Source organism: Jaculus jaculus, chromosome 14, assembly GCF_020740685.1.
Source record: "Jaculus jaculus isolate mJacJac1 chromosome 14, mJacJac1.mat.Y.cur, whole genome shotgun sequence".
Classification (NCBI taxonomy): domain Eukaryota; kingdom Metazoa; phylum Chordata; class Mammalia; order Rodentia; family Dipodidae; genus Jaculus; species Jaculus jaculus.
The window spans coordinates 73,856,625-73,874,497 of record NC_059115.1 but is presented as its reverse complement, the minus strand read 5'-3'; the positions used below and the strand labels follow the sequence as shown (position 1 = coordinate 73,874,497).

General features: G+C 42.8%; 1 protein-coding gene across 3 annotated transcripts; it reads right to left on the bottom strand.

Annotated features, from left to right (window-relative positions):
• Positions 1–2,408: 2,408 nt before the first annotated feature.
• Positions 2,409–17,354, bottom strand: Lysmd3 (LysM domain containing 3). 3 transcript variants are annotated; one of them, XM_045134076.1, is made up of 3 exons: positions 17,312–17,354; positions 10,998–11,257; positions 2,409–5,449 (listed from the first exon to the last, which is right to left on the bottom strand). In XM_045134076.1, the coding sequence occupies exons 2-3, from the start codon at positions 11,247–11,249 to the stop codon at positions 4,802–4,804; spliced, it is 900 nt and encodes a 299-aa protein (XP_044990011.1). In that variant the 5' UTR covers positions 11,250–11,257; positions 17,312–17,354; the 3' UTR covers positions 2,409–4,801. The 3 variants fall into 3 exon arrangements, with proteins under 3 accessions (XP_044990011.1, XP_044990012.1, XP_044990010.1); XM_045134077.1 differs by lacking the exon at positions 17,312–17,354 and adding an exon at positions 16,459–16,607 and having other exon boundaries at positions 11,106–11,257; XM_045134075.1 differs by lacking the exon at positions 17,312–17,354 and adding an exon at positions 16,459–16,606.
• Between the last annotated feature and the right edge of the window lie 519 nt (positions 17,355–17,873).

The window sequence follows — 17,873 nt, the reverse complement described above, 5'->3', positions numbered from 1 at the left end:
CTGAGTTCAGGTCCCTAGCACCACGTGAGGGTCAGTCGTGGTGGTGTGAGCCCATAATCCCAGTGCTCTAGAGGCAGAGGCAGGCAGATCCTCGGGACTTGCTGGCCAGCTAGTCCAGCTGAGTCAGTAAACACGGGCTCAGTAACATGCTGTTTCAAAAAAATAAGGTGGAGAACAATTGAAGCTATAACCTCTGACCTCCACATGCATGCACACACCCTTAAAAGAACACACACACACCAAGAACAAAGGTGTGATGACTAAGAGATTGGGGAAGCAAGTATGTGTGCTGTTTTTTTTTTTTTTTAATTTCAAGATAGGGTCTCACTCTAGCCAAGGCTGACCTGGAATTCACTATGTAGTATCAGGGTGGCCTTGAATTCACAGTGATCCCCTTATCCCTGCCTCCTGAGTGCTGGGATTTGGATTAAAGATGTGTGCCACCATGCCTGGTTTGCTTTTATTCTTTTTAGAGAGAGGGAGGGAAGGAGAGAATGGATGGATCCACCAGGGCCTCCAGCCACTGCAGAGGAACTCTAGACACGTGCACCACCTTGTGCATCTGGCTTACATGGGTCCTGGGGAATCAAACCTGGGTCCTTTGTTTTGCAGGCAAGTGCCTTAACTGTTAGGCCATACCCCCAGCCCAATCACTGATTTCTTGAACGGAGTCACCAGAGAATGCTGAAGTATTGAAGATCCTTATTTATCTTTTCTTTCCTCATCAACTACAAGTGTATGGTGTCAGTAGCTTTGCTTAACGTGCTTGGTCTCTGGTGTTAGTAAAAATTTCCCTTTTATAAAAAAATTGTAAAACCACCTTAAGTTAAAGACACTTTTAAACTTGGAGGGTGGAGAAAGGTAACAAAATCTCCTTCGTGAAATAAAAGCTCCAAAGACCCTTGTCAAGTCTTTCTGGCACTTGAAAAAATATTAATATTCTTGGGCTGGGGAGCTGGCTCGGTGGGTGAGAGCCCGGGGGCAAGACTGAAGACCTGAGATTAATCCCCAGAAGCTGGTTGAAGAGCTGGGCATGGCCCCGTGCGTCTGTAATCTGAGTGCTGAGCGGGGCGGAGACAGGAGACTTGCTGCGGCTCACTGGTCAGCCAATGTAATTAAAAGAAGAAAAAAATACAACTCCAGGTTCAGTGAGACTGTCTCAGACACACGAGGCAGCAGCCTTCCTCTGGGCTCTAGACGTATTCGGAGTGAGTGCACCTGTACCTACATGTGCATACTGCACACACACACCAAGATTTTCTAAAGTATTTTTTAAACTTTTTAAGGACTTGCTTATAATATATATATAATAAAAATATCTACATGTAGTCATTGCTCTTAAGCAAGACCTAGACTCATTTCCCCAGGAACCACCCCACGAAGACCATGAGCCATCGCACAATGGCTTATGTCATACAAACGCATCTAGTGAGTTTTGTTTGAATTTAGAGGGAATATCTGAATCCATAAGACTGTGACAGCTTGTTCTATCTCACATATTTCAAACAGCTTCAAAGCAGAGGGGAAAAGCTTTGCTTTATTCAATAAATTCAAAAACTTCCATTTTATATTGAATAAAATAGAAACTTTATTATATTTTGCATATTTAAAATATGGGGCAAGTTTATAAAACCAGTTTTACAGATGTACATGCTAATGTAATGTTCATCTTGCAACTGTATAAAATACATTATACAAAAGAGTTATAGCTTTTACATACATAAAATGAATTAAATAAAGCATTCATATATTTCTATGATCTAACAGTGCAATATGCACATACTTAGAAGAAAAATACTGATTTCCTGAGCAATATTGTGATTCAAAATAATGATTTCCATGACAATGCAGCATTTCAATACAGACTTAAGAAGCCTCCAGCTTCACCCTGTAGTGCTTGGACTAGATCTCCGCTTCGTGTTTCCAAAACTATTGTCCTTCATATTCCCAACTAGGTAATTTAGAAGTAGATGTTTAAAAAAATTCTCAGTTAATGAACAGTGGTTCACTTAAAGAAAAAGAAATAAGAGTCCAGAAGAAGAAAAGTTTTAAAAACCAAAATCTACTGGAAAAGAAACTGTTATCATAAGTGTCTTTCTAATTTATAACACGGTCAGACCTTAACCCACCTGTTTTTCTTGAAGAGGACAACAAATATATTTAAATGCTCATAAAAAGACAACTGAAGTTAGTTCAAAACAACTTTTACGTGTTCGCAGACTGGAAAAAAGAGAAAGAAAAAAAGAATTTGCCCTAATATCAGATTTTTCTTCAAATGTAAGTCCAACAAAGTTTTAAGTGAATCAAACACAATGATCCAGTTTTGTGACATACTTGTACACACATCCAAGTCTCAAAGTACAAATAAGGGTTTTAACAACATCCATATCATCAAACAATAATTGTGCTTATGTTGTCTAGTACACAGTGTAATTTGCTAAAAATTTATATTTAATGTACTTTTTAAAAACTATAATTCTAAACCTATTGAATGCTTACATGTTTTTTTAAAGGCCCAATTTTAAATATAGAGTATCTCAAATTATTCATAGAGAAAGAAACAGCCTGACTGTGTTTAAGGATGCATGTTTTATTTCCTTCAGAAAGGATACTCGGAGACAGAAGTGATTTTCAGGCAGCAAATCCAGTGTGCATCTCCTTACTGTAAGTTGTCAGTGCTCTCTGTCACAACTTTTAAAGTAGTCAGTGATTCTCATCAATCTGATGTAAGCAAAGTTCTTTAAAGGACTTATAGCCTGTTCTACCCTAAACACTGCATTTTCTATCCGAAAATACAAGTTCCAGCAACAGTATTAAGTAGAGTGTAGCTGTCAAGATCGCACTCCTTTTTTCAAGATGTGTAAGGTATAGGAAAACAATTAAAAACTTAACTAGAGGATTTACTGCAAGAATCAGTTTCCTATACCTTTCCTATTAAACACTTTTTTGGTAATCTTCTCAAGTCCTCTGATACACATAGGGCTTTTAAAGGTTTGACCTCTAACCATCATTTTATGATGTTTTAAAACCCAAATTACAATTAATATTTATTCGTGCCACTTTGAATCAGAATTGGAATTTGAGATACAGAATGTTCAAAAAGACTGAAACATTGTTAGAAAATAATGCCCAGAAAATGAGGTGGTATTAAGTATCTTAAGACATGTGCTGTATGAAAGAAATATAAAGGCAATGAAGACTCCACCGAATTCATTCCTCTTGAATCATCTTACTTCTATTTGAAAAATACATACTTTAAAAACTTAAACAAGGACATTAGTTTGCAAATGCTTGCTTAGCTAGCCTGGCTGACCCACAGCACATCTTACAACGTGGCGTAACTGAGCCCTTTTAGCCAACCCAAATCCCTTTGGCCTCTGTTTCCCAACTTAATGTTACAGTGGCGGGGGGGGTGGGTAAGAAATTGGACACTTTCTTTGTGAAAAACAGGCTGTGGTCAACAAAATAAAGAAATGTGTCTCCTGCTAAAGCAAATAGCCTCTTTCTTTACTCACCTTTACTTAATGAACCTTTTCTGCAAAACTTCAGAGGCAGACAAAGATTTGTTTTGACCCAATTAACTTTAAAAGTGAAGGAAGACAAGGTTACACAAACTATGTAATGACAGCCTGTATTGTGAATCCAGTTGAAACATCTGAAACAGTGCTTCGCTTTCATTTTGAAATGTGTATTAACTCACATTAAGTAATGTAAGGCATTAAGTGTAATTAAGGCATGTTACTATACATAACAGCAATGATTTATCACAGTAGGTAGGGAGTTACTGCAGATGTTAATCTGTACAGGGATAACTACAAGAGTGCTTTCAAGTATCAGACACAAGAAACAGAAGCAGAGGTGAGGTTGAAGGAGCTGTCTGTCTTTGACACAAAAATTATTTATAGGTCTTGATCTACTCCAGTGTTCTTGTAGTCAAATAACTTTCCAACCACAAGACATTATTTGGGGCCTTAAAAAGTACTTAAGCCAGGTGTGGTGGTGCACATCTTTAATCTCAGCACTCAGGAGGCAGAGGTAGGAGGATCACTGTGAGTTCAAGGCTAGCCTGAGACTACAGAGTGAATTCCAGGTCAGCCCTACCTTGAAAAATAAAAATAAAAAAAATTATCTTGCTTAGCCTCTAATACAGAAATTCCTTGTTACATACCTGTTTCTACATAGGCTTTCACAGCACATACGCTAAGCATATTTTTACTTTTGTTTTTAACAGGGTCAGGGATTGAACCCAGTGCCTTGTACATGCCAGAGAAGCATTCTATCACTGAGCTATAGGCCCAGCCCCTGCTAAACATATTTTTTAAAGTTTTAAAATGAAGTTTTAAGTACTTGGTACCATAAATAATTTTAGACTCAAATTTCTTGTAACTAAGTATTTTGGTGGTTCACAGTAGTAAATTTTCTTCCACTGCAAGCATTTGAAATGCATTATTGTTTCATATATGTAACACAAACATAGTAAATAAAACAAACTCTCTTAAAAGGTAAAATCTAAACCCAACTACTTTTGTGTAAGAAAAATGCAAGCATCTTCTAAGTTGCAAACCTCTTAAATGTAAATTCACGTCTGGTTTAAGTACTGACAGCAGGTTTATGGACTGTTCAGCATGACGGAGCAAATGCAGGGGTTTTATTCACAACCCATCTGTGTATGGCTCAGAAATTCTTAGATTAAAAAATCTTCACTCTCCCTAAACTCTGCCTTTGATGAGGTTGCTAGATGAAGCTGAGTACTATATTCAAGATGCACACATGACCACTAACAGTGACTGTAAGCCAGCTACTAAGTTTTGTGTTGAGCAGCAGGTGACTGAGAATCCTGACTATATAGTTTATGATTGTCTTGTTGGCCAACATGCATTCCTTTCGTTGGAGCAATTCCATTCTCCACTTCTCTGTGCTGGGACGGAGGTGTAATTCCTGAATGCAAATGTGAAGAGTCCACTGTTGAATGATGACTAACATCCACTTTTGCTAAAATCTCATAATACAGCAAATAAAATACTGGTGTTATAATACCAACTATCAGCATAATCACCACAGCTGTCCACCAACCAATTCCCCAGTCCGCTCCATAATAGGGGTCCTTACGGTGAGGGCTGCTGTGGTCAGACTCACAACGGACTTGCTGTGCTGTTAAGGCAGACACGACCTCATTAAGGTTCTCTCTCTTGGTGTCTGTACACTTTACTAATTGTTCAATGTCTCGGTCAACTTCTTTTAAAAAGCTACCAGCCGACTCACTGGAGGAGAGATAATCAGCTGGTGCAATTTCCTGTTCTGCAGCACAGGCCACGGGAGCTTGTCTTCCTTTTAAAGGATAAAGTGTTTCAGTCAAGGAACTAAACTTTTTAACTGGAATTTTGATAGACCTAAGGGCAAAAAAGTCTTGATCGCTGATGAGATTGTTAACTCTTTTGATATCGGCTACCTGCAAAAAAGACAAATACCAAAGTCAGGTGAATTTGAAATCAAACTAGAAGACAAACCTCATACATCCACGGGTTTTGGAAGAAAGAAGAATTAAGCTCAACTCTTACTAGAGGTTTGAATCTTACTTGTAGATGGGATTTCTCAACTTTTTCATCTACCAGCGTAGGGAATCACAAACAGCTTTCCATCAGCACCACCATGCGGCACTGGTCACTGCCAGGGTATTCCTTTCCCTCTGTGCGGCGGTGCTTGTAAGCAAGCCACAAAGGAAGAGTACAAACACGTACGTTCTGTTCGCTATTACACAAAGGAAGAGTACAAACACGTACGTTCTGTTCGCTATTACACAAAGGAAGAGTACAAACACGTACGTTCTGTTCGCTATTACACAAAGGAAGAGTACAAACACGTACGTTCTGTTCGCTATTACAATTTGGCACCTGGAGTATCAGCAAATATCAACTTACCCAATTAAAAACACTGCAGTTTATCAAGACTGAAATTTCACCAGCACGACGCCCCGTGGCTGCCTGTGTCTCCACAGGGAAAAGACCGCACCACACACGGTGACCCCGCCCACGCTGAGGATGTGGAGAAGCATACCTTCCAGTTTGTATGGTGCTTTCCCCCCACTTGTCTTCTGAAGGTATTTTGATACCAACCCCTTAGTATAAATACTATTGTTCAATTACCTCCACAGTCAGTCATGTGTGTTTTGCCTGTGTGTATGATATGATGGAGAGGTAAAGAGCGCCAGGCCTGCACTTGCGGCTGCGCCACCTCCATGGAGGGCGCTGAGAGACAGCACTGCGCGAAGTGAGAAGGGCTGCACACAGGTTAGGAAAGGTGGCTTTTAGGTGTCTGATCTACAAGTGGAAGACGTTCAGGGTATAATTTAAAACACGTAGGTGGGGCGTCGTGGCACACAGCTGTAATCTGGCACTCAGGAGGCAGAGGTAGGAGGACTGCTGTGACTTCAAGGCCACCCTGAGACTACATAGTGAATTCCAGGTCAGCCTGGGCTTGAGTGAGACCCTGCCTCACAGAAAAATAAATAAAAAAACCAGATGTCTGGAAGTCAGAAGAGTGAGAGAATAGATATTTACCAAAGAAAGAGTGGGAGGAAAAGGAGAGAGGAAAGACTCAGGGCGTAGGCAGTGCAGACATTAAAAGCAGCAGACAGGAAGGGAGATCAGATGGTGCATAGAAGTGTGGTACCTGCTTTGAAGCAGGGCTGATGCTTCAGCTGTTTTAGAACAAGCTATTTATTTAACCTTTCTACTACTCGGTTTCCAAACTTGTAAAATGTCAATGATGATACTATCAACTTTCAGGATTGGTGTGAATAAATGAATTAAAATGTATGAGCATACGTAGAGTAGTGATCTACATACAGCACATGATATAATGTTAGCTGTTATTAAACATTAGTAGGTGAATCAAAATGGTAGTGTCAGGGTGACCAAGTAGAGTTTTTAGGAGGCAATGAAGAAGAGAATCAACTGTACATTAGTAATCAGAACTTGAAAGAATGGAGAAAGTCATACTGGAAATTCTCTTAAACTATGTGTGTGGAGGAGTACTGAGAGACAGTGGCAAGATGACCAGCAAACACAAGGTACTTTGTCGTCGTCCTCCTTTGTCTTACAGCAAATAAGGAGCCGGTCGTAGTGGCACACGCCTTTAATCTCAGCACTTGGGAGGCAGAGGAAGGAGGATCCCTGTGCTTTTGAGGCCAGCCTGGGACTAGAATGAGTTCCGTAGAGCAAGAAGGACCCTATATCAAGGAGGGGAAGCTGAATTCCATTCTATCTTCACATTCTTTTACTTTGTATTCTCTTACTAATACCTTTTCAACACTGTTTTAGCCAATAGCCCAACTTGGCATGTTCCTAGGTCACTGCTGTAAAAATACCTAATAACGTTTTCTCTTACACTAACTCCCTGGGATACACCCATGACTCCCAACACTGGGTCTTTGGTTTCATTCCTCTCATCACTGTAACAGGCACGTTCTCAATCCAGTATTACATGCTTACTATATTTTTTAAATGATGAGTCTTTCTATAAGGATAATGTTTCTTGCTAGTTTGAGCTGCTGTGTAGAGAGCAGTGTCTCCACTCTTGGAATGGTAGCTTACGGCAGCTAAGCCATTGTAATTCTTCTTCCCTTTGGCTAATCAATCAAGTAACATATCCTGTCATACAAATACCTTCTTTTCTATACAAATATTTTAGTTTAAACCTTGATCACCTTCATTTGAATGCCTCCAATAAAGCTCTCTATCAGACCATATCAACTGCCCCAGCAGAAACCTCTGTTCTGCTTCCCTCCTGCTAATACCTTACGATGATGGCGCTCTTAACACTATGGACTGCTGTCTCACGTCTGAGAGCCTACTGAACTCCCCTCCCCTACTGCTCACTTTGTTCCCGAGATCCACCCATCCCTGTGACATGCCTGAAACAGCCGCATTTTCATCACACTGGAAAGAGGACACGTGTGTGGTTACATGCTTGTATGTTTATGGTTGCATATGTGTGCAAGTGCATGTGGGGGCCAGAATTCAGCATTGAAGTGTCGTTTTCTTTCTTTTTTCTTTTTGGTCTTTTGAAGTATGGTCTCACTCTAGTCCAGGCTGATATGGGAATGTCGTTTGCAGTCACCATTTACCTTACTTATTGAAGCAGTTTCTCATTGAAGCCAAAGAGCTTACTGATTTCTAGTCTAGCTATTACCCACCTTGCCTCTGGAACCCTCCTGTCTCTGCCTCCCAAGTACTGGAATGACAGGTGAGGCCTCAGAGCCTGTAATTTACCTGAGTGCTAGGCATCAAACTCAAGTCCTCATACTTGCATGACAAACAGTTCACTGATTAAGGCACCACCACTCAAAAGGCATTTCAAATTTCCCACTTAAGAAAACTTCTAAGTTTCATTCAAAAACTGTAATTTTCTTTACTAAATCTATTGCATTTGACTCTTTTTTGGGGTTGCCACCTTTTTTAATCCTCTCTGACTTTCTAAGACACAGCAAGTCATTTATTTATCAAGTCTTGTTTCTTTACAAAATAAATATTCACATGTTCACTAAACATTGAATTTTTTTTTTTTTTTTTTGAGGTAGTGTTTCACCCTAGCCCAGGCTGACCTCCAACTCACAGCAATCCTCCTACCTCTGCCTCTGAGTGCTGGGATTAAAGGTGTGCACCACCACACCAGCTGAAATTAATTTTTTTCATTGAAGTTTTTTTTAGGGGGGGCGGGGGGTTTGAGGTAGGGTCTTGCCCCAGCCCAGGTTGACCTGGAATTCACTATGTAATCTCAGGCTGGCCTCAAACTCACAGCATTCCTCCTACCTCTGCCTTCCAAGTGCTGCGATTAAAGGAGTGTGCCACCATGCCTGGCCTAGATTTATTTTTTAATGATGACATGAATGATACAACTACAGGCAAGCAAACTGGAGAACAAAAGAAGTTCCTACATCTTCTTACCTCATCAAAAATACATTTCAGGGACTGGAGGGATGGCTTAGCAGTTAAGGCATCTGCCTGCAAAGCCAAAGGATCCAGGTTCAATTATCCAGGACCTACATAAGCCAGATGCACAAGGGGGCACATGCATCAGTTCATTTGCAGTGGCTGGAGGCCCTGGCTGCCTCTTTCTCTCCTCAAATAAATAAAATATATTTTTTTAAAATTTCAATAAAATATTTTATCATTTACATCAAAATTTGTAGTATATTTTTTATAAACTGTGAACACTTACATTAATTAATTTAACCAGAAAATGTATAGAACCTCGTGGCCATGGCAGCTTTTTAAAATCATGTATGTGTCTGTGCATACATGTCTGCGGCCAAGTTACATGTTTCTATTGCAGAGAACTCTGACAGGGCATCATGAGGATTTCTTACATTTATGAAAAGTTCTGCATACAAAACATTAATGAGCCGGGCGTGGTGGTGCACGCCTTTAATCCCAGCCTCGGGAGGCAGAGGTAGGAGGATTGTCGTGAGTTCGAGGCCACCCTGAGACTCCATAGTGAATTCCAGGTCAGCCTGGGCTGGAGTGAGACCCTACCTCGAAACCTCCCCCCCAAAAAAAAACACATTAAGGAGAAAAAAGAATAAGTTAGAATTTCACACTGTTGAAGAACTCTCTATTTTTTTATATTTTAATGAAGGCTTCAGGGATCAAATATGGGCAGTGTGTAGATATGTGCACACAAGGAATACTCTACATGTGGACATGCACTTCAGTGGGAGTGTGCTTGCCTAACATACACAATGCCCTAGGTTCATTCCCCAGCATTGAGAAAAAAGGAAGAAAGGTATTCTAAGACTTATTTTTAATTATAATACTGACAATATTCTGAGACTTTTATTTTTATAATTATTTTAAATTATTAGGAAGAATTTAAATTTACTAAGCGTGCAAGAAAGTAGAAAGCCAGTGCTCTAACCACTGATAATGAAAGCATCCTATTTAGGACCTAACATGCACATGACACAGATATAAATGGGGTCAAAGAGTCTTCAGCCAGGTGTGATGATGGCACACACCTTTAATCCCAGCACTCAGGAGGCAGAGTGTGAGGCCACCCTAAGATACAAGATGAATTCCAGGTCAGCCGGGGCTAGAGTGAGACTCTACCTCAAAAAACAAAGAAAGCAAAGTCTTCAGTGTCTCAGCGGGCAAAGCATACTTTTCCTTTGATCTAACATTCCTACTTTAGGGAATGTACCTCACAGAAATAAGGTAAGGTATTATTTGAAAATAGACTTAAACCCTGTCTGTTCACAAGCAAGTTCATAACACCAATAGATCCACACTATTAACAGTCTATGGCTTTTTACAATAAAAAGTGGATCTAGAAGATTGTAAGGGATTATCATGAATGTTATGCATGATATGCTATGAAAAAGGGAAGTTGCAGAGTAATATGCATAGTAAATATTAATTCTATGGACCCCAAATTTTGATCAGCTCCCTAAATATGTGTGCGTATGTATGTGTGTATATGTGTGTGTGTGTGTGTGTGTGTGTGTGTGTATGTATGTAGAAGCACAAAACAAAGTACAGGTAAGACTGCTTACAATGCAATCGTTCAGACACAAATTAGTCTCTATCTATGACCTCACAGTGCCTAGCACTATCTTCTTAAGACCCTCATAATAGGAGGAAAAGATGATATCAAAATAAGAGACTAATGGAGAGAGGGAGGGAATATGATGGAGAGTAGATTTGTAAAGGGAAAAGTGGAGGAGGGGAGGGAGTTATCATGGTTTATTGTCAATAATTATGGAAGCTGTCAATAAAAAAACTTAAAAATAACCAAGGTACAAAAGAAATACATCAAGGCGATAGAATAGATTGAGTATTCAAGCGCTCACCCAAAATTTTAAAAAGTTCACATTCATAGGCATGACAGAGATGTCTATGTAAAGAAGGGAAGGAGTAAGAGGACATGCATTTCAATCTGGGCTGAACTAACACAGATGATTGATTCTGGATTGTACTATGTAAAATCAAACTGAAACTTACTGTGCAACAGTACTGAAGGGCTATTGCATTTAAAGTGTCTCCTTCTTGTATATCTTTTGTTAACACAATAATGTCATCAAGTCTATCTCTTGATGTACTTCTTCGAACCTTTTCTTTTCCTCTGGACCGAAGCTCATACACTTCAGCATCCTCTTCCAACAGGTCACTGTCTGTACAGTTCCCAAAAGTAAGTACTTGACCACTTGACTGAACTCCGGAGGCAGAAATTCGATTCGGATGCCGCCCCGCCATGTTAAAACCTGAAGAGAAAGAGACAACTGGAATGCACCCGCGCCCTGTGCCTTACACACATCTGACATGGCACACACTAGTTTTTCAAATAATGATCTCAGTTATTTAAAACCTTAGGTTCCAGTTTTTATTTTTATTCTGTTTATTTTTATTTATTTGATAAGGACAGAGAAAGAGACAGATAGAGAGAATGAGCGGGCCAGGGCCTCCAGCCACTGCAAACAAACTCCAGATGCATGTACCCCCTTGTGCATCTGGTTAACGTGAGTCCTGGGGAATCAAGCCTTGAACCGGAGTCCTTAGGCTTAGCTGCTGAGATACGATAAACACCAGGCAGTAGAGACTACAGCAAGGGAAGACAGAGTAATCTGATGCGGGGCTTATCACCTGTTCCACTCACAGCCCCTTTCTAAACAAGAATTTTTACAAGATCCCATGTATGTAAGTGTATGAAGAAAGTGTCCCTACTGACATTTACAGATAATCATAAATGTGTTTCAGGGCTGAAGAGATGGCTTAGTGGTTAAGGTGCTTGCCTACAAAGCCAAAGGATCCAGGGCCTCCTGTAACTACCAATGAACTCCAGACACATGCTCTACATTGTGTGTGTGCTTCTACCTGGGTACTGGGGGAATCGAATCTGGCCTGTCAGGTTTTTCAAGCAAGAACCTTTAACCACTGTGGGTACAGTGTGACTGCTTCCTCCTGCTTCTGCTGCCTTGCCTTCCCACAATGCACTGCATGCAGCTCCTCAAACTATAAGCCAAAAGAAGAGCCTGAGCTAGAGAGATGGCTTAGCGGTTAAGGTGTGAGCCTGTGAAGCCTAAGGACCCAAGGTTAGGTTCCCCAGGACCCATGTAAGCCACATGCATATGGTGATACACATGTCTGGAGTTCCTCTGCCATGGCTGGAGGCCCTGACGTGCCCATATTCATTCTCTCTCAAATAAATAATTTTTTTTAAAGAAAGAAATCCCTTTTTCCTTAAGTTGCTTTGGTGAGGGTTTATCTGTTTGTTTTTGTAGTAATGTGAAAACTAAATATAGAAAATTACTTCTAAGTGATATACTTGCAATAAACCCAACCACGGAGTTCAGAGGCCTTTGGAAGTGGTTTGCCAGAGGCATGTGGAAGAGTTTGGAACTGTGGGTTACAAAAGTCCTAAGAGCTTAAGGTAGTTTGGCAGAACAGAATACCAAGAGAAATGAGGGTACTAACGGCTGAGCTCATGGGTTTCTTAGGGAGCAGTGACTATCAATGATCTGGGCTACAGGTCAGCATTAGTACATTGGGGCAATACTTTGGCTGCATGCTGGTCATGTCCTCAGAACTGGAGTAAAGGTGAAGCAATACTCATTTGTCTGGTGGAAGAATGTAAGGCAGTACAGCATTCAGGCTGTGGCAAGGCTACGGCTGACTGCTCTTATGAGATTAGCAAGAGAGCATCAAGTGAAGCAGAAAGGCAGAGAAAATGTGAAGTCTGGCACGGAAAGGGATGTGAGGGAAATTCAAGTTCCCCAGAAGCAGCATGCTGGGCAGCTGTGACTATTAAAGAAAAACCTTGGGGTCTGTACTGAGACAACAGAAAAGGTGCCCTGAAGACAAGACCCACCCACGGAAGGCTCTCATTTCATAGTGGAGTGCCAGGTCCATGGGAAAGCCAAGTAGAGCTGCAGAGTTGGAACGGAGCAGGCCCACGAGAGGGGCGGCATGTGGCACAGAGGGCGGGGCTGGAGGGGCCAAGCCACCCAAGCCACTTGGAGACTGGATGATTGTGTCATGTATCCCAGGTGACAGACACAGAGCTACAAGACTGGTGTATGTCCTGCTGGATTTCAAACTCGCCTTGGTCTCATCTTTCCTTGCAGCACTATGTACTCTGAGCCACTGTATGCTGGAAGTATATAAGCTGTTTTCTGATGTCATGAGAGCTCACAGTTGAGTCTGCTTGAATCTCAGAAGAGAATATACTTACTTTGTTTTTTGGGGGGGGAGTTTCAAGGTAGGGTCTCACTCTAGCCCAGACTGACCTGGAATTCACTATGTAGTCCCAGGTTGGCCTCAAAATCATGGTAGTCCTCCTACCTCTGCTCCTGAGTGCTGGGACTTAAGGTGTGCACCACCACACCCGACTCCACTTAATAGTTGGAACTATTAAGTCAATAGAGACTTGTAAAAAACTTTTTTTTTTTTTTTGGTTTTTTGAGGTAGGGTGTCACCCTGGTCCAGGCTGACCTGGAATTAACTCTGTCATCTCAGGGTGGCCTTGAACTCAGGGCAATCCTCCTACCTCTGCCTCCGGAGTGCTGGGATTAAAGGCGTGTGCCACCACACCCGGATCTATTTTATTTTTATCTATTTATTTTGAGAGAGGCAGAGAGAATGGGTGTGCCAGGTCCAGCTGCTGCAAATGAACTCCGGATGCATGCACCACCTTGTGCATCTAGATGGCTTATGTGGGCTCTGGAGAATTGAACCTAGGTCCTTTGGCTTTGTAGGCAAGTGCCTTAATTGCTAAGCCATCTCTCCAGTCCAAGACTTTTAAAGTTTGACGAAATGCATTTTGATGACCATAAGCCTATGAGGTCAAGAAGTGGAAAATTATGGCTTAAAAGCACTGTGTGAGAGTCAGGTTGACAAAGGGTAGACTTAGATAGGTAATCTGGTTTTCAGCATGACAGAACTTAGAATCACCAAATTTCTCAGAACACCTATGGGGTATTTTCTACACAAGGTTAACTGAGGTGAAAAACCCATCCCAACCATGGGCTATATCATTCCATGGGCTTGAGCTGAATAAAAAGAAAGCTGGCTGAGCACCAGCCTTCACCTTTCTCTGCTTTCTGACTGGGTGCAGTGTGACCAGCCACCTCCTGCTACTGCTACCCATGGCTTCTGTCACGATACTGCATCCCCTTGAGCTGAGGGCTGAAATAAACCTCCTCCTTTAATTTGCTTCTATCAACTACTTTGTCTCAGAAATGAGAAAAACAGCAAGTTTTAAAATCAAATATTCTAACCTAACACAATCCAAAGATACACTAATTTGGTGCATATTGAGGAGTGACAGTACAAAATATCTTCTTTTCTGTAATTAAACCATTCTTTCCTTAAGAGTAGAAAAATTTGTATGCATAATAAAAATACTGCCATTGGTAACATAGCAATCCTAAAACTGAGTGAGGTGTGTGGTCAGCTGTGTGTGGCATGTGTGAGGGTCAGCAAAAAGAATTCCATTAGCCAGGAAAAGCAAAAATACTCTAGAGGAAGCATTAACACTGAGAGCCAAATTAAGTGAAGTATTTATCAATGAACACTTCTTGATTACTTCCAAACTCACTCAACACAATTTTAAGTTTGTCCACTCAAACAATCACCAAAACTAATGCACTAATTTCATTTTCAATTTTTGCTTCACTTTTAACACTCATGTAAGAAAAGATAGTTTAAGCCAGGCGTGGTGGAGCATGCCTTTAATCCCAGCACTCAGGAGGCATACATAGGAGGATCGTCGTGAGTTCCAGGCCACCCTGAGACTCCATAGTGAATTCCAGGACAGCCTCAGCTAGAGTGAAACCCTACCTTGGAAAAAAAGAAAGAAAAGAAAAGATAGTTTACTTTCACTGGGAAAGATGACAGGTGTAGAAAAGGGCATTTGGGGAGCTTAAGAAAACCTTGAAAAACCATGTGGCTCAGAAACGAGCAGGCCATAAAGAACTGAATGAACTGTGGTGCCGCTCACTACGCTGTCAGGCCCGGAACGAAGAGCAGGGAGACTGACTCTGCTACTGAACTCTTCTAAGACAGCAAAAAGCAATGCCAGACAAGTGAGCTATCTTGCTGAAGACAATAAACTCACCCTGCAAACAGGGAATCAAGTGTCCAAAGGACAAGGAAGCCACCCAGGTCCATGTATGAAGCCAAGAAGGGAAAGTGATGTCCAGAAAGGCTAAGCACTTTTCTTTTTGTTCTTGTTTTCTCTTTTAAATATTTATTTGCAAGAGAGAGACAGAAAAAGGAGAGAGAGAATGGCACACCAAGGCCTCCTATCACTGCAGATAAACTCCAGACACATGTGCCTCTCTGAGCATCTGGATTTATGTGGTTATTTGGGAATCGGACCCAGGCCACCCGCTTTGCAAGCAACTGCCTTTAACCACTGAGCCATCTCTCCAGCCCTGAGCAGTTTTGAACACTATGAATGAATACAAAGTGAAAAGGGGGAGGCTCAAAAAGCAATAAAAGCAACTCCAATAATCTCAATTTGTAAAATGGATAACAGATTATAGTCTCTACATAGGCATGTGCTTACGTTTGGAAACTAACCTAACTAAATCCACCCCTTAAGAAAAAGTTTCTGAATGTACAGATTTAGAAATGTAAGTTTCTATTCAGATATCATAGTAACTCAGTTGTATGACAATAGATAACTTCAACTGTTCTCTGAGAGTCTGCTTTATCTATTACCAAGAACTAGCACTTCTAACTGACAGCTACCGAACAAAAAAAGCCCACATTTCAGAAGCTGTTTTGAAATCATGATCACATCTATCCCTCCAAAGATATCAGTTTGATTTCCACTTACTTAACTAGATCTTTTTTTTTTTAAATCTTGTAACTTTAATCACAGGCAAACTTTATACATATGTATACCAATCTGGGAAGAGAGTACATTTCATATTTTCAAAAGACATCCATGAAGCCAGGGGTAGTGGCTGAGAGTTCAAGGCCACCCTGAGACTACAGAGTGAATTCCAGGTCAGCCTGGCTACAGTGAGACCCTACCTCGAAAACCCAAAAAAAAAAAAAAAAAAAAAGACATCTATGATCAAAAAAGAATTTACTTAATATACAGCAATTCACAGGTAATTATATTATCTTAGTTACCCTGTCCCTTTAAACCTTTCTCCCTGACATTCTTGGAACCTGGCAACTAGCTAAGTCCAGGTCTTCAAAATTCACTGAGCAATACCCAAAAGGTACTTGAGACAAAATTTCCTTATGTCAACCTTTTTGCATGATACATTGCTAGGTAGTAATTAAAAGCCCGAACTTCACCTGTTTGAATGACTATCCTCCACTCTCCTCGGCAATGAAACGACAGCAGCAGAATACCACAAACAGGGTATTCATGACTGATTCATCAAGAACTGATTGCGTTTGTAGTCAAAGTGCAAAGGTAGACTTTGGACCAGGCAGATGTACTTACCTGGGCAAAGTACTGGAGATTAGAAACAGAGGCAGTATTCAAGTCATCTGGCTCAATTCCCTTCAGCTGCCTTAATTCTCTGGGCAGGGAAAATGCACACATCGCCTTCTCAGAAGAGTGAAACTATCACTGCAGATGGTTTAGCAGTTAAGGTGCTTTGCCTGCGAAGCCCAAGCACCCAGGTTCGACTCCTCAGTACAAGATCCCCAAGGTGGGTGCATGGGTCTGGAGTTGGTTTGCAGTGACCCTGGTGCACTCATTCTCGCTCATAAACAAACAAACAAACAAACAGAAACTAGTCTGCATGCTGCAGAAAAAGTAATTACCAGGCTGAAGACATGGCTTGGCTGTTCAGGCGATTGCCTGGAAAGCCTAAGGACCCAGATTCAATCCCCCAGGGACCCACGTCAGCTAGATGCACAAGGTGGCGCCTGCGTCTGGAGCTCGCTTGCAGTGGCTCATAAAATGAATAAGAAATAAACTGCGACTAGCCTGCAAGCTGCAGGGGAAAAAAATTACCAATGGATGCGGCGTTCGGGTCGTCATCAGCTCACTCCCTAACCCCAAGTGGTTTCCTCCTACCCGTAACTGCCACCTTCCTTAGGCAGGAAGCGACAGCAGCCCGCAGACGTGCTCGGGACCAGAGCCCCGGGGCCCAGTCACCATCATCATCACTTCTTCCCCATTCCCTTCCTCTCGCTGCACCAGTTTTTCCACCTCGGCTGTCAGGGGAGTCCCGCACAAAGCCCGGGGGCCGCGCGGGGTCGCAGCGTCCCCTCCGCCCGCAGCCCCCGTCCCCGGCGAGTGAGGGGTTCGAGGCCCCGCCCGCCCTCCCGCCGGCCGCCATCGTTACCGGTTCCGTTAGCACGGGGCGCGCCGCCCGCGCTCGGGGCCCGCGTCCTCCGCCGCCGCCGCCGCCGCCGCCGCCGCCGCCGCGCGCAAGCTCATGACGGACCCTGCCTCGCCGGTCAAGGCCGTCCGAGAGCGCGGCCGCCGCCGCCGCCGTCGTCGCTGTCGCGCTGCGGCCGCCAACGTCCCGGCCTTCCGGACCGCGCGCGCCGCCGCCTCCGCCGCCGCCACGTCCGCACACCCGCCGTGCGTCATCGCGTCCAGTGTGCGTGGGCGGGGGCGGGGGCGGGGGCGGGCCCAGGGCCGCGGGCGGCCAACCACAGGCCCACGCCCGGCGCGCCTGCGCCACGACGCCCTGAGGGGCGGGGCCTGGGTCTAGCCCCGCCCACCAGCGCGCGGCCCCGCCCCAGGCTCCTCCCTAGGCCCCGCCTCCTGCAGTGCAGCGCCGTGCCCGGCTCAGCCCCGGGGCTGCCTGCTGCGGGCGCGCTGTGGTCCTACGGCGCTGGGCATTGTGGGCACGGCTGATCTACCTATCGTGCGCTTATTTTATTTATTCATTTATTTTT